We start from the raw sequence: 17,070 nt of genomic DNA on the forward strand, positions 1-17,070 counted from the left end.
CATCAAACTTTGTGGTTGTTTCATTTTAGAATGCAGAGGAAAGCCGAGGCGTTGAAAGCAAGAAAACTAAACTAGAAGAAAAGGTTCCTTCAGCGCATAAAACTTCCAGTAACAGAGAGTGAGTGCCTGTTTACACTATGTAAGATCCGAAATGCATGAAGCAGAAGGTTTGCTCAGAGCACACAGTTTTAAAAGCGGTCCATTTGCACACAAAGTTCCAGTTTTTGTTTGATCAGTTACCCCTGCAGAATTGTCAGATTGCTTTCTTTAAAAGAAATCTCAATTTTGGGTTGACACAGCACTTGTTCAAAGGTAAAGTTAGGGGGGAAATGTATACCTGCTTTTAGCAAGTATTTCTTATGAAAAAGCTGCCATGTCAAATGCCCCACCACAAATATAACATTTGGTAGTTTAAATTGCAATTTGTCCATTCTGAAGAGACAGCTTATAAGACAGCTCCAATTTCTTTGTAAGTGGGCACCTTTCTGGATCATAGCTCGTTATCTCTACCTTTTTAGATCAGTGGGCATATTTGAATTTTGAGAATGCTTTGGGCACCTGTCTCAAAATGGCCGTGGGCCACTGGTTGACCTCCGTTGCTGTAAAGCGGGGGCGGGGGGCACCTGTAGCCCTCCAAAAGTTGCTGCACTACAACCCCCCCATCATCTCTAACCATTCGCATCAAACAACATCTGGGGACAGGGGTGTCACAAGCTCCGATTGGTTGGTTTTTCTGTACTTTTGGAGCTGCCATATTTTCTTCATTCTTACATGGGATATTTTTGCTAGTGGCACTTGAAGCATGGAATAGGTTTCCATAGGTTCATGGTTGCAGTAATTTGCATTGGTTAATATTTTTTTCCCTTCCCTGTGGGGCAGATCATCAAAGCAGAGTGCTGTTAAGGAGAAGGATCTTCTTCCGTCTCCAGCCACAACCCCAGCCACCCAGAAAGATTCCAAGCAAGAGCATGGGTCTCGGAAGAGAACCGTCAGTCAGTCATCTTCCTTGAAATCAAGCAGTAACAATAACAAGGAGAGTAGCAGCAGCAAAGGTAGCTCTTCTAAACAAAAGAAGACTGAAGGGAAGGCCTCAAGTAATACCAAGGAAGCAAAGGTAAAAGGATTATACTTCCATCATAGTTTTCCATTGTCCATAACCTTTCGTTTGCACTTTTTGTAAAACCAAGCAAATAAGCCCTCTTCAGAAGAAACCCTTACATGTTGAACAAAAAATGGGAGCAGGGCTGCATTGACTGACCTGATATACGCATGCTAGCTTGGCCTCTTGTCCATGCCTACATCACAAACGTTTGCAAGGAGGTTACCTTCCTGTGTACTCTTGTACCAGCAAAGGCATCCATGTAATCTGGAACCAGTAGAATTTCAGGTTGCATGGATGCCTTTGTTAGTACAGCTGTAAGCACAAAGGTTTCCTCTTTGCAGACATTCATGCTATATGCTTTTAGACGTCAGAGGGAGGGGCTTGTTTTCCACTCAGACATTGTAGGAGTATTTGACTGTTTTGTCTGGCTAAGGCTAGAATTTCACAGCTTTTGAGTTCTCTAATTGAGACACGACAGCTTGGAGTTTATAAGATACCTGTTAGAGCAGGGTGGTTGAATGTGTGGCCCAGGGGGTGTATATGACCCGCAATGCCTTTTGGTGTTCCCCCGGCAACATTTGATGTCCCCTGCAAAGGAGAAGGTGTGAGGGCTCTGACAGGGTTTTTAGAGTCGTCTTATCTTCTTTCCAAATCCTAATTAGTGCTTTCTCAGCTTTGGGAATGAGGTAGGAGGACTCTAGGACCCTGCCAGAGCCTCACAGCTCCTTCCCAAAGTGCAGCACCCTTTTACTGGGATTTGGGAAGGCTGCACAAGGGCTGGTTGGGCAGGGGGTTCAGATTTTGGCCTTGTTTCCCCCCACCGCACATAACAAGGCAGTGTGCAGCCGTGGATTGTATGCTGAAGTAAACTTGATATGAAAAGTTGTACCACCCTGTGTTAGAGGAACCTTTGTGGACATGAGCACACCTTTAAGTAGACAACAAAGTTGATATGTTGCATGCCGGTAGTTCCTAGACTGCAAATGTTTCTCTGAATTAGAGGTTTTCTGTTCATCAGTGGTCAGTGTTTCATTAATAGGAACATAGTAGTAGATAAACTAGTAAGTGAAAGTAAATTTGCTTATGCCTCAAGCAAAACTAGAGCCTTGTAGAAACTAGGACAATGGGAGGACCTCAGAAAGTAAACAAGTGTCTAAATATTTCACCAAGGAATGTAGCTGCAAAAGTCCTGATTTTTTGAGCCAAGTAGAGTTGGACTAAACAGTGCTTTCACGGGGGAAATTCCAAAGAGCTTGTGTATGTGGCAGGAGTTGGTTTTTAATAGATTTTTTGGCACCCTTCTTTTAAGCCTACACTGAGTCATGTCTGGACCAATTTAAAATTAGGGTAATTAGTATCTCCTCATAGTTCTGCTGGGTTTTAATAATTCTCCTGCTAGGGTAGCATTGATGTGTTCTATTAATGCATTAGCCTAGTTGGCTGAGTTTCATTATTGAAGCAGAATTTGGTTTATCTGTTTTGTAAACAGATTTAACATACAGATGATGATTGAAAGAAAAACTAAAGTTGAATAGAAAGAAGACTGTAGACTCCCTTCATATATTAAATGGCTTCTTGCTCCCCATGTCCCCTGTGAACCCAGTTCCAGGTGAACCCTTAGGAGTCTCACTAGAGGGTTTTTCTTTTTTCCGTCATCATGCTTCTCTGTTTCCTTGGTTTATCAGTGCCATTGGCGTAATTAACACTAGAGATCCTTTGTAAACCCCCTGCCTTGGTATTTCCCCTCTCATGGAGGAAGTACAAGCCAGTTAAACTTGTGTTGTATGAAGCTCCTTCCCTTCCTTTTACACCTTCTAACTCTCATTTTCCTCGTGACTTCACGCAGACTCGCAGGTTCAAGTGCACACACAAGGTTTCTCTCTCTGTTTCATTCCTTGTAACCTTTCGATTTGCGTGCTTTCACACTCCATACCTTTCTCTGCCTCTAGCTGTTTTTCTCTACATTTCTCACTTACAAGCTCTCTCCCCGCTGCTTCTCTCAGCAGCCAATCAGCCCATTCCCCCCCCTTCCCTTTCCCTCTTTCTGTGCCTACAAGCACACACAGTTGTTTGTTCTGCTGGGTTTCCTTCTTTTTGCTTCCACTTCCCTCCAGAGTCTCTCGCTGTTGGTGAGCTTTAGGACCCACCCCGCTGGCTGCTTGTGGCTCTTTAACCCTGACAGGGTGGGACAGGTCAGCGCCCTCAAAGCCCTTGACACCCCCCAGCCTCCCAGCTGGGCCCCTCCCTTCTCAGGCAGATTGACAGCTAGAAAGACTGCTTCTCTGCTGCCGCCTCAACTCACAAGCACAAAAGTACGGGAGGAACAGAGAGGTGCTAAAAGCCCTAGGAGCGGGGTTGGCACATTGCACCTCTGCCTTACTGTGATGTATTTTAAGTTCAAGTTCAATAGGGGAAACAGCTGTTGAAGGGTTGGAAGAAGGAGCGAGACATAACAGTGATTACGGAGAACTGTTGGGGACGTGGGAGCAGTGATAAGAATGGTGGGCATCTGAAAAGTTTGCTGTAGTTATTAGATTTCAGAACTTTGGCCACCCTGGAACTTGTAGCTTTCTTTGGAAAAAAGTATTGCACTTCGCCTGGAAAGTAGAATATCTTTGGTTGTATGCTGCACTGTTACATAATGGCAATATTCAGCCGTTGCTCAGGCATCTGACTGTAATTTGATCCTTCCTGCATAGTTCTACTGCAGCATAGGTTGGAACAGCACTGAGAACGAGACCTAACAAAGCTGTATATATGTGAGCATTAGAAAATGCCTAATAAATTGTATTAATTAATTATATGCAAACAATAACAATTGGGTTCCTAATTGAAAAGTGCTCGTGTTGTGTTTTGAATCTGTTGGAGTCCATATGGCAACATCTGTGTCGGTCAAGCTGTATATGTGGTAAACATGAATGACGGTACACATCTGGATTGCATTTAGCCAGCCTGAGCTCAGCAAGTGAAGCACAAGCAGTGAATATTTGTTCGCCAAAAACCAGTGTTTTAACTAATTGTGGTCTGTCTTCTTTCAAGGAGAAGCTTTTAAATAATTCTTCAAACTGCCCTTCTGCCTCCACCATGACTACAGATAACTCGAAGTCCCGGAGAGCAAAGCTAGTGTTTGATGACAGGTGAGAACAGATAGAAGTCAGGCAGTTGGTCTCTATGTTACCAAGAATGTGTGATGAATATTTATACTGACATCTGTGTGTCGTCCATTTTAGTCTTTTTGCTCTGTCTTTCCGACATGATAGTTTGGGTACCTTTGCGCTCATCTGTTGCAAGAAGTTACAGCTGCCAGGAGTGAAATGCAGCATGATGCCGTCTATTTCTGCAAACCTGCAGATCTTCTCTGAGCTGAATTAGTTCCCCTCTCCTCCCAAAAAGACACTGTTCTCCTGAGAAGGGGCACAGCATATGCTTTGCATGAGAAGGGTCCCAGGTTCAATCCCAGACATTTCTTTTAGGGAGGGCTGAGAAAGATTCCTGCCTGAAACCCTGGAGAGCTTCTGCCGGTCGTTATAAATCAGGGACTGGGACCACCAGCCTGCGGCCCAATCTTGGCCTGCCAGAAGATCCACTTTGGTCCACAAGGCCATTTCCCTTAAACCATGCCCACCAGTCCAAACATGTTTTGTTGTGGAATTGAAGGCCAGTACTACGTATCTGCTGTGCAAAGACCCAAACCAGTACCAAACCAAACGTCATTCCTTTGCTCCAGTACAGTGAGAACACATTGTAAGCCAAAGTGCCACTGTGTGGATGCAATGCATTGTGCCAGTGCAGGAAGGGTGTGTTGTGAGGCCAGGAAATTAGGGCTTCTCACACTGTATCCTGCATGCTGCTAGAGCAGCTTAGAGCTCCTAGATAACCCTTCATAAATGGGAGAGGCACCAAAGGATAAGACTGCTCTGATATTATCAGTCTCATAGGTTTTTATTTTATGTTGCAGGACTTACTCAGCAGATCACTACTTGCAAGAAGCAAAGAAATTAAAGCACAATGCCGATGCATTGGTAAGGAAAATGCTAAACTGTTGTTTACTTAGAGGCATTGCTTATTGTCCTAGGTTGGCATGATTCCCTCCCCCCCCCCCAACTATTTTGCCTGACACTGTAGTAGTAATCCTTACTTTTATGAGTTGATTGTCAAAAGGCTTTATATTTCTTTAGTCTGACAGGTTTGAGAAAGCTGTGTACTACCTTGATGCCGTCGTGTCGTTCATTGAATGTGGGAATGCATTAGAGAAAAATGCTCAGGAATCAAAGTCCCCGTTCCCTATGTATTCGGAAACTGTGGAGCTGATCAAGTAAGTGATACAGAACATGCAACAAGCATTGCCATCAAAATGGGGATTAGGAGCTGTGGCGTGAGTGCCTTAGTAAAACATTGAACAAAAATATTCCACTCTCGGTATTTTTCAACTTGGGGTTAACTGCAGATTTTTTGGCACAAAGAATAAAGCACAAACCTCACATTTGTTCATTAAAGAATTGTGAATAAGAACTGAATGTTTTGACCTGACAGTTGCTTACATTATTTTTTGGTTGCAGGTACACTATGAAACTGAAGAATTACTCAGCACCAGATGCTACTGCAGCAGACAAAAGGCTAGCAGTGCTGTGGTATGTACAGTTTGAGCAATTACAGTTAAATAGCTTTGAAGGCAGACTATACCTGTATAATATACATTTTGTGATAAGGAAAAAACCCAAAGCTTACTATCTAGCCAAATACTTTTTGTTCTTGACTAGTAACAGCTCTTCAAGATGTCAAGGAGAAGTCCACACTTCTACTTGGGATTTAGTATCACTTTAATCTTCTTTGAATTCAACTGTTCTAATACTCCTGGTGATGTTACAGAAGTGCACTGTACATTTCCCATCACATAGCTGTTATTACTTGTACTACCATTGGCAATATTCCAAAGTAATAATTAGCTTACTGTAGTCTCCTCATTATTATGTACTATAAAATAATACATTTAGTATTTTACATCCCCCAGACCAATTTTTGGTTAGTCATGTCGTGTTTTATTATTTGTTTGCACAATTTCATAACAAGAAGATTATATATATAATAATTAAAGTGATGGTGTTATTTCTTTTACTAGTCTTAGATGCCAGTCCCTGTTATACTTAAGACTTTTCAAACTGAAGAAGGAGAGTGCCCTGAAGTATTCCAAGACATTGACTGAACATCTAAAGGTAAAAAACATGTTCATTGTAGCTTTGGAAAGAAATTGCCTAACCCAAAGGGTTATTCATTGTGATCATCATGCTTCTCTATGCAGGAATGGGTTTTTTTTGGGGGGGGTGTAGTTAAACCTTATGAATTGTGTAAGAAAGACATTTTGTATTAGGTGACTAATAAATTGAATGAAGAATAATAACTCCCATTATCCCTGACATCTGGCATCAACATACTTGGTGACTGCTGTATTTTCCAGGATTTTATTGTACAATTTATTGAATTGGGTTGTTTTTCCTCAACAGAATTCCTATAACAATTCTCAAGCACCATCACCTGGTATGGGAAGGTAAGTGTTTCTTTTATACACAATACTGGGTTGTATCCAATGATGCCATTCAGAAAGGCTTCCGTCAGCAGAACAGGGAGGAAAGCATTTTTCAGCAATTACTCCTCCATTCTGTGCTCCATAGTCGTCTCTGGAAAGCCACACAAGCTTCTGGAGCAGATTTGGGGTTTGGTGCAGCAGCAGGAGGAAACGCTGAAAATTAAACTATCCTCCCAGTCAGTTAACAGCACTGTTGGATACAACCAAAATGAGAAATCTAACTGTTGATACTTGGATCATCATCAGATAAGTGGTGGTTTCTGTGTTCTCTGATATTCCTTCATTTTCTCTAAGGGTCTGTGCACTGTTGCATTCTGAGGCTTTAATGTGATAGACTTTTTTCCTTCTAGAAAAACATGCAGATCTTCATGATTTATTTCCATTTCTCAAAGGACTGTATTCAGTCTCCCACAAATTGAGAGGGAAACACACTAATAATTAACTGACAAGATTATCACAACATTAATATTACTCGTAGCACTTACTGGAAGTGCTACATGGTTTAAAAAAGAGTTTGCACACTTGGGTCTAGTAGCAATAACATATTGGCAATATTTTTGTATGTAGTGTTACATAAACCTCCAGGAAAATTTAGCCCCCTCTGCGTCAGCTTGTATGAATGCAAATGGATGCTATATGGGTGGTTAATCCCATATCTAGCATCCTGGACTGTGCACAATGTGATATGTGCTGACGTCAATTTTAATAGTTCTAATTGTCCCTATAGAGTGAATGTCAGAATATAGTTTTAATATTACATAACTTTGTCAGTATCACATACCTTCTCTTAATGTTTGGCTAAATGTTGGTGGCAAACAAATGTGTGTGATCTTTTTAATTATTAGCAAACCAGTCAGCATGCCGTCTCCAGTCTCTCCGAAGTTGTCTCCGGGAAATTCAGGAAATTACTCTTCAGGGTCAACCAACCCTTCAGGGAGCACATCTTCAGTTACTATTCCACAACGGATACACCAGATGGCAGCCAGCTATGTCCAGGTTACATCCAATTTTCTGTATGCCACTGAAATTTGGGACCAAGCTGATCAGCTTGCTAGAGAGCAAAAGGGTAAGACTTGGCTGCGTTAATCTACCATCAGGTCTAGTCACATAGACCATGACATTTAAAGTTGTTTTTTTTAAATCAGTACTTAAATTATTGCTGGTACTGGTTCACTTAAGACTGTAAAATGTCTGTACTTTCGTTGGTACATTCCATGACCTCAAGAGACCCGTGCCTCTCCCCAGCCCATACACTTTAAAAAGGGGGGAAAAGAAGGAGGAAAATTAAATAACTGAAACCAATAACACTGAGCCCCTAAGAAGCCATCCTCAGGCATTTTCTGGAGCACTTGAGCTGCAAAATGGGGGCTGGTGCCAGAGTCAAGCTTCATCCCAAAGCGTGCAAGCTGTACAAAGATGTACAGATGTTCAGATGTACAAAGATCAGAAGTGGGTTTTAAGCTCATTCAGTAGAACACACTTGGAAACCCTCCTACAAGCAGGAATCCTGACTTGTCAGATCACAGGGAGCGTTTCCAAGCTCATTCAGTTGAAACCCTCTTCAGACTCTCACTTGTCTGGACCAGCCTGTAAGGCCAGTGGATGTTAGGAGACAGCTCCATCCCCATTGTTACAGCTCATGTATTCAGCTGTCCGCAGTGGCTCCCCATTTGTAGAATGTTCTCCCCAGGGAGTTTTGTCAGCGCCATCATTATAATGGAGAGAGCATTCTATGAATGGGGAGCCACTGCAGACAGCTGAAAATATCTATCATCTATCTATCTATCTATCTATCTATCTATCTATCTATCTATCTATCTATCTATAAAATATACATATATTAGACACCAGGTGAAAATGTTCCACTTCAACCAGGCCTTTGGCTGATTAATATTCTGTGGCCTTTTAAATATGTTTGTGGGAGGGGGTTTTATAGTTTTGTATTCTAACCTTTTATTTGTGCTTTTATCCTATATTTTTATCTTGTGAACTGTCCTGAGATCTTCAGTTGAAAGGGTGTGTGTGTGTGTGTGTGTGTGTGCGCGCGCACACACACACACACACACACACATGCGCACACATATCAATTTTTCTATATAGGTATATGAAATGTTCTGAGGCTTAGAGAAAATTGACCAATATTAGAATGTATTGTTTGAATGTTATATGAAACTTTGAGCACTTTGTTATATCTAAAGTACACTAAGATTCCACTCTGTGAACACTTATTATACAAACCTTCAGTTATCTGCACTTGAAAGATTTCTACCCTACTATCACTAAATAAACATCTGATTTAGATGCCCCAGCATACAAATCAGTTAGCAATTGCTCAGAGCCCGGAAAGGTTCTCTGACTGAGCGTGGTCCCTGCAAGAGTAGTTAAGAGATTCAGAGAATCAAACTTCCCATTCCTTGCTTTTTTATTTTGTTTAGCATTGCAGTCAGAAAAAATACAATTTTAATGTGAATTTTCCATCGTTTTAATCTTGGGGAATATGTTGCGTAAAGGTGTATTTCAATCTGGTTGCTTCTTCTTTTCTGCAGAATTCTTTGCTGAACTGGATAAAGTGATGGGCCCTCTGATCTTTAATGCAAGTGTCATGACAGACCTAGTACGTTACACAAGACAGGGACTGCATTGGTTGCGTTTGGATGCCAAGTGATAACTGGACTGAAGAAATCTAAAGCATAGAAGATACTTTTCTTGCTGCCTCTGATTTTTTTTCAACACTGTGTCATAAAAAAATAAGGAAGACTGCCATAATGCATTGCTTAGTGGACACTGAGATTAAGGAATGCTTTCATGTGTCTCCCAGCATCATGTGTTTGAGAACCTCCCAACCATCATGTTAATGAACTTTTTCAGTTGTTCCATTTTTAAGGTATTTAAAAAATAGTTTAAACTCTGCAATGTTTTAATGTAAGATGGATTCATTGAGCTGCAATTGGATTGGAATTCTAGTAATTATGCCTAACAAATCTGTTTTAAAACATATTTATTTTAATTTGTTTTTGAAAGCTCTATTTTTGGGCTTTTTTAAGATTTAGCAATTTTTCCTATAAATTTTACCTGATCAAGTACTTAGTGAAGATAAAATGTAGACACTTTATTTAAGTATTTTGTGAGCTTTGTTATTCTGTAATGTCTTGTGGTGGTAGAGCTTGTAAGAGAAAGTCAGGGTTGATAGATTCTAAAGTGTAGGGACATATTTTCATGAATATCTCAGTTAAACCCCTAAATGACAGCCACAGGTTTATTATTGTACTAAGTTCCAAGGATGTTGTTCTATACATTAAGCCATTTTATTTAAGTGAGATGTAAAAAAAATATATCTCTATGGACACTTAGCTTCAAAACACATGTCTTAACACTAATAATATGAAAACCTTCCAGGAAGTTGCATTTAATGCAATATCAAAGTGATGTGGGTCTCACAATTGAGTTTCAGTCTGCAGGTGTAGACCAGAAATGGTTTCAAATGGACAATCTTGTGCTTTGGTGTAGCCTCTGTTTCCTTGCTTGTCTTTATTAGACACTGAAGCCACTAACTCACTCGTACATGGAAGTGATGCTTGTCCATTTCCAGTGGTAAATCAGAAAATGTGAGCAGTAACTAAACACCCTTGGGTTTCTCATGGTTAGGTGTACGCAGTGGGCAACATGGGGTTGAGAGTAGACCTATGATTACAGGGACATTTTAAACTGTTAACGTCCAGTTGATTTAAAATCTTGCTTTTACCCCATTTTATGACACCTTCCTTAATGTTAAGTGTTTGTGATGGGAACAGAATCTTTAATTTTCAAGGAAATAACTGTGATCAGCAAAAATCATGCGTGGAATTCTAAGTGACTGCTTTAAGGTTACTAACCAGAGCACCTTTCCATAGAAGGTGCCTGCCTGACGAAAAGAATACTGCTTAGCATCCCTAACATGTCTGGTGTGCCTTATGCCTTTTTAGACGAAGATTTTGAATACTGTTTACAAGAGGTTTTACACTTAGGACCTGGTATACTGTATCCAGTTGGTCTCCTGCAGTACTTTGGTAAAATTCCACTTCCTTTTCCTGATAACTAGTGGCTGTCATTTGTTGAGAATACACACATTGGTTGTTCGTTAGAGTCAAACTCTGAACCCCTCTCAGTGTGGGGTTGTGGAATGCTGCTTTACCTGCCCTTTTTCCTGAACTCTACCCCAGATGTAAATGTGCATGTTCAAGAAAATGATTGCACTAAATTTATGTCTAGCTGTATAGCTATGTGCCAAAATGATGGCGAACGTTGAAAGAAGGAATAGAATTCTACATTGATTAGTACTGCAGTGTGTCCTTGGGACGTTGAGAAACTTCATAAATTATAGTCACTAAACTCTAGCTTGCATAGTCAACGGAGCCTTGTGTTCGGATGTTTTGTACTTCAAGGAATGCACAGGTTCTCTTACCTTGATACTTTGAATTATTTCTGATGAAATCAACTATCCCTTGGTTCTGTATTCACAATCATTAATGCTGTTTACTGTTGCACTCTTATCCACAAGAATGCATTGTAAGAGTGGAGGGAAAAATATGAAGTCGCACCCATGCATACAAAAGATGATAAATCAAACAATATTTGAGAAAATGATGCAGCCTAGGATGATTGGCTGTGTGCAAACTGAATTTCAGTTAAGCAGTAATGGGCTATGATGTATTAAATGGCTACATATTCTTTTGGTGTCGCTGTTTGGCCAGTGCAAATACAACTGCTGTCATATGGAACCTTCTTTAAACCGCTTCCTTGGCAAGCAGTTTATTGTGTATGTGCCCGGCACACAGACTAAGAGAGTTTCAGATTATTTTTTAAAAAATGAAAAGAAATGGTTTCTGTGGTCCATTTCATGTGAGCTGCTTGTGTAGAGGTACCAGTCTCGTGAAGCAGTTTTAAAGCAGGCACGTTTTCATGTGCTTTGGTCCTAAGAGGTACAGCAAAGATGCTAACTCAGATCCAATGGGTAGGTTTTTCCTTAACATTCAGAAGTGCCTGGCACACTTACCATACCGAAGCCTCTACACTGTTAGCAGGAGTTGGATGCAAGCTCACTTGCTGTGTAGTGCTGCAGTGATCAGCAGGGTGATTTGGCTTGGCTTGGTTTTGTACCCAGTTACCATAACTGCCAGTGGGAAAATCTCTCTTGTTTTTTTAAAAAAACATTGTTTTCAGAAGTAGAATACTCTATATCAGATTGGATTTTTTTAAAAAGAAGCTTCTTCAGATGAATCCTAGACATTTGTATGTTTAATAATTTAGCAAGGCCTCTGTAGTTTTAAATGTATACCTAAGCTAGCAAGCATTATCTTTTGTAATATATGCCTCCCAGAGGTATTATTTGTATTTCCTAAATAAGCGCAGTTCTTTTCCTTCATGAATGCAAACTGTTTAGCAGTTTCCAACCAGTTAAATTAGGAGTAGACAAAATTTCAAAAGGCCATCGAACTTGGAATTCCTTTGTCTCTGAAGTGCATGAGTAATTTGCCAAAGTTAATTGTTAAATGCAAACACATCATGAGCTTTTCCTTCTCTTCTCAAAGAGCAAAAGCAAGCTTAACATCTGCCCTTAAGATGCATTATGTGTATATTTTGAGCACTGGCATTGTGCTGTTGTCTTTGTGTGGAAACTCTAGAATAAGGGGTTTTATGGTTGTGTATTTACACATATCAATGTTGCTGTGTATCCCAGTGATGAGCCTTTTAGAACTGCTTAATAGTCGGACTAGGCTTGCTCAGGTGTTCAAGTAATTCTGAATTTTCTCTCAAAAGTTGCAGGGTCATAGGAGAGCAATTCATGAATGGTGGCACGAGATCCACCAGTGGAATTCTTTAGGTGTTTCACCAGCCTGCTGGCAGTGAGTGGGTGAGACACTGTAGCATTAGAAGCTACAAACGTTTCACTTCATCAGTCGATTCTGACTAGCACGTCCCCAAACTATAGATCAGTTCTGATGGCAGATCCCCTTAATAAAATGCCTAGGAAACACTGACCTTGTCGACACTTAGCTACTTCATTTTGTATCTTAAATGAACATTCAGGGTACCAGACTAAGATGACCCAGCGTGTTCAGTTCAATATGATTTAAATCTCTTGGCTGTAAAGCAGAGCAAGTGGCTCTTGACCTTTGACAGCAGTATGCAATTTGTAATATACATGTTTCTAATACATATATCTACATACATATATAAATGAATGAACTCAAGTCTGTCCAAAGTTTGTTATACTTGTGTTAGGTTATAGTACAGCTGACTATATCAATATATTTATTGAGTGCTGAGCCATCCTCATTTTGGTGATGGTGATAAACTTTGCATATTATGCTGGAGTGCTATCAGTTTCTTTTAGATTATTGAAGCTTGATTGCTGTGATTTTATACACGAGAAACCCTGTAGTGTGTGTTATGAGCAGCCACAGCAGGTAGGGAGTCTGGATATAATGGAGGGATTGCCAAAGGCAAGTAAGACATAGCTGTAGGCAGATAACCACAAAGCTTGCCAAATCTGGCAAATATCGGGAAAGACTACTTTTGCTATATATAGTAACATTTCCCTGCACTGTAAACTTTGCAGTATTTTTTATTAAGGGGGTTTCGATGGACCTGAGCAAATCAAGTCTGAATACATTTTACCCATACAAGAAGTAAGCAACAGCCATACCACATGGCAGAGTCCAGAATGGCAAATATTTCATAAATATTTGTGTCAAGGACAGAATGACGTTAAATTGAGTGGAAATCAGTATTGTGGGAAGTTTGGGTTTTTGGTAGCTAAGTTAATGTTGGAGATCTTTCAACAGAGTGTAGCCAAAACTTTTACTAGTGTGCTCTATTCAGCAACTTTCCCCCCAAGACCTAGAAAATGCAGGTTAACTGTACAGAGTATGAGAAATCAGTTTCATTATTTTGGGTGGGTACTGGGGTGCTTATGGCATTTTAAAAATAGCAGTTATGGGAAATGGGTTGATTATAACATTCTCACTGGAGTCGGGACTTTTGTAGAAACCCGAGTGTTTTTACAAAATGGCTTCTCCCGATTCATCGAGGCTTTAAGCAAACTCAGCCGAAGACCTTTTGTTGCTTCCCGCTCAGATTAATTGTCAAAGTGGATCTAATTTTGGCTTGTCTTCCCAATTCCATGTGTAAATGTATTGACCACACATTTGTTTCTGGTAATGTAACTGAACAGAACTGGTGCTGGCAAATTGGGCTCAGACGTTTTCCTTCTCCTGGTTCATAGATCACATCAGTATTGGCAGCCAACATTCCAAGATGGTTGCACTAAAAAACACATAGAACTTGGCTTCATGAGCCAGGCCAAAAGCCTCTGCAAGCACAGTTGCTGGCATATGTATCTGGTTCCATTTTTAAATGGTTTTAAGAAGTTTTGTATATGGAGGATAAAGTGCTTATATATTTATTAAAGATCCTTTATCATATTTGAAATTACTTGGTAAAGGTGGCTTTTCTTTTCCTTTTGGGGGCAAATGTGTTGGGAGGGGGGAAGTTGTTTTTAACCTTTGGCTTATCAATTGAACAATATAAAAAAATCCCTTCTTGAGCATGCAGCTTGGTACTGAACATGATTGGCAGGATGGCTCTCTGTTGTATGCTTTGTACATGACATGTCCATGTCTTATACATTTTGTTACTTATCAATGTATTAGTCATCTGTTTTCAACCAAAACTAAACTTTTAAAACAAAACTGTGATCCCCCCCTTTACTTTGCAATATATTTGAAATTTCAAAAGGGTACTTTGGGGCTCCAAATTAGGATTTCTAAGTCAGTATGTGCATTTCACGTATGTTAATGGTGAGCAAAGTATTATATACTAACTAGATTTTCCCCCCACATCTGTATAGTATATCTATGTATTTTGTGGTATTGAGATTATAGAAAGTTTAGTGTCTGAAATATGCGTTTAATGTGTATTTTTAAACAAATTTATGGCAATTAAATATTTGGAGAAAAGGGTATCACATTTCAATTTGTAAAGATCTTTTTAACTACTGTGTCATTAAAATGCTTTGTACAATGCAAAACTGTAACTGGAGAAACTAAGTTTAATAAATATCAAATAGATTTTCTGTATTAAACTTTATAAGCACTGTGCTTGAATTAATCCTTTTGTATGGGCCTTTCTACACATTGGTTCAGAAAGAATTGTTCTGTTTGAGGATGAGTGGGCAGAGTGGTATGCTGCTCCCATATGTTCCAAGTGGGGAAAACTCCATTTTATGTTTCCAGTATGCGCATAATTACCCATTCCTTACTATTAAGCCAGTTACATCATTCCCTACCACGCAATTAAAGTTTGAAAGGCAAACATTGGAAAAGAGATGGCATCAATTGTGGTACCGAGGTGCTTATTGCTCTTATGCTTTTTTTTTATTTACCAGCGTTGAATAATTGCTTGAGGATTTAATGGGGGAAAACCTATATCATTCCCTTAGCTCCTGTAGAATGGTAAAGGTCTATAGTTCAGCTTTGCTCAGGGTACTTCCAGGGTATCTTCCCAGACTGGCTTTCCCTTTTGGCTGGCATACAAGGCACATAGCAAAGTGTGTTTGCTTAACAGCTATTTAATGTCTTGCATAGAAAAACATGATAAACAGTACAAAAAACAAGATAGGTTTAAACTACTTGAGCTTCCTCAAAGGACTGATGATGGAAAGATGTAGCCTAAATTAAAATGTGCTTCTGACACATTGAAGTCCTTTGTAGCTGTCCATACAACAGAAGCTTTCATTGAAAATCTTTAAGCACATGATCTCAGGAGAGGTGATAATAAATAAACAGGGAGGAGCATTATCAAAAGCAGCAGCAGTTTCTTCACCTTAGTGAACAATCACTCCTGTGATACTCTTAAAGAACAGTGTTTGTTTCTGAAAAAGAAAAAAGCAATATACAGAGAGGAATTAATATACTTTAATACAGCTCTGCAATATGAAAGCAAAGTTAAATGTGATGGTTTTTATTTTTAAAAAACTGATTGGTGTCTGGTATTTTTCTTAAGGGGAGAGCAGATAGTGTCACCAGCAAACATTTCATTAGCACAGAGTAATTTTGCTTTTAGAACAGCACACCAAAAATATTTTTTTCTTTTAGTTTTTGGTGCTCAGTTGATTTATATTTTCAGGGAATAGTCTAATGACTAGCATAAATATAAATAGCTTTATTGACTAGTCTGTGTTTTACTGTCTTGATCCTAAACTATTTTCATAGTTGACATCTCTATGGTAATTCATCTGGCAATATTTAAAATGTTCCAGATAATCTAGACTGTATTAAAGGCTCAGTGTAGTTTAAAGTTTATTCATTTTAAAATGGGACAGTCTAAATTTGCAATTCCTATCATTCTGAATTTTTTTAATTTATTTTTTTTGCGGGATTTGGAAGCTCACAGTTCCTCATTTCTGTTCAGGATGACTCAAATGGCATCATGGAATTCATTTCAAGGAGTGAGATAGAAATTACCTGCATAGTCTTGTGGCACATTCACTGTTATCCCTGCACGCTGCTCCAATTGGTCTTGAGATCCCTCTCCAGAAGGGTGTCATTCTCTTCGGCCTTAATAGCTGAGAGTTTTGTGGATGCAGAGAGGCACAGTGTGTCTGAAACAGAATTTTAGACAGCTGTTATCTATTTTGTTGAGGTCCATTTAGCTATTAAGCCCTCCTGTTTCTCTGCAGAATTTGACTGAAGTCTGACATTTCTATATGGAAGCTATTCTTTATTGGTGTTTCTGCACAACCGTTCTCCAGACCAGTAGGAATGTCAAAACCTAACACTTTCTACATCCAAAAATACACAACTCACTGGAGTCATTAAGTACACCGTTTTACTTTCTCAACCAGTAACTTGTACTGGAAAGATTCATTTCTATGGGACAAAAGTAGAGCTTGGGCTCTGTTGCAGTAAGGGCAAAACAGGCCTTTGCCTGGCCCAGTTAACACACACAACTTGTGTGGCAGCAAAACATGTCTGCTCCAAGTCCTTGCAATAGCCAAACCCTCCTTCCAAACACACATGGCATAATGATGAGCAGAATGCTAATAACAGCTAGTAGTCGTGCTCTCTTGATACGGCTGGTAATGCTGGTCTCTTAACTTGGCATAGCCAAGCATAAAAACACCTGAAATGCATGCCATGCAAATAAGCTAGCATCTCCTTCCTCTTTGGAATTGAAATACCAGAAGTGTTCTTACCTGAGACAGCAGGACTGAACAAGCGAAGATGACTGCCACAACTTTCAAACACTGCATCATCTTTGGATAGCTGTCCTGCGACAATCGTGTTTCCCAAATGATGTTAAGTCTCTTTCAGACATACTTGCCCAGCTGTTCTGCTTGGACTTT

The 17,070-nt window shown here is 39.7% G+C and overlaps 2 protein-coding genes across 4 annotated transcripts in view; one reads left to right on the forward strand and one right to left on the reverse strand.

The window, feature by feature from the left end:
- AFF4 (ALF transcription elongation factor 4) overlaps positions 1–14,834 on the forward strand; it is a gene marked incomplete at its 5' end in the record, with an annotated part of 51,098 nt that extends 36,264 nt beyond the window's left edge. For all 3 annotated transcript variants that reach the window (XM_081900791.1, XM_081900790.1, XM_081900789.1), the window contains 10 exons: positions 30–118; positions 880–1,114; positions 4,142–4,239; positions 5,061–5,124; positions 5,281–5,417; positions 5,662–5,733; positions 6,222–6,315; positions 6,604–6,647; positions 7,532–7,752; positions 9,233–14,834. In XM_081900791.1, the coding sequence (XP_081756917.1) occupies positions 30–118; positions 880–1,114; positions 4,142–4,239; positions 5,061–5,124; positions 5,281–5,417; positions 5,662–5,733; positions 6,222–6,315; positions 6,604–6,647; positions 7,532–7,752; positions 9,233–9,351 (1,173 nt within the window). In that variant the 3' untranslated portion in view covers positions 9,352–14,834. The remainder of the gene's footprint in view (positions 1–29; positions 119–879; positions 1,115–4,141; positions 4,240–5,060; positions 5,125–5,280; positions 5,418–5,661; positions 5,734–6,221; positions 6,316–6,603; positions 6,648–7,531; positions 7,753–9,232) is intronic.
- LEAP2 (liver enriched antimicrobial peptide 2) lies at positions 11,535–17,061 on the reverse strand. Its single transcript, XM_081900838.1, has 3 exons — positions 16,921–17,061; positions 16,190–16,326; positions 11,535–15,597 (listed from the first exon to the last, which is right to left on the reverse strand). The coding sequence occupies exons 1-3, from the start codon at positions 16,978–16,980 to the stop codon at positions 15,561–15,563; spliced, it is 234 nt and encodes a 77-aa protein (XP_081756964.1). The 5' UTR covers positions 16,981–17,061; the 3' UTR covers positions 11,535–15,560.
- Positions 17,062–17,070: the final 9 nt, after the last annotated feature.

Source organism: Podarcis melisellensis (genome assembly GCF_964234715.1).
Source record: "Podarcis melisellensis genome assembly, chromosome: 2".
In the NCBI taxonomy this organism is placed as follows: Eukaryota; Metazoa; Chordata; class Lepidosauria; order Squamata; family Lacertidae; genus Podarcis; species Podarcis melisellensis.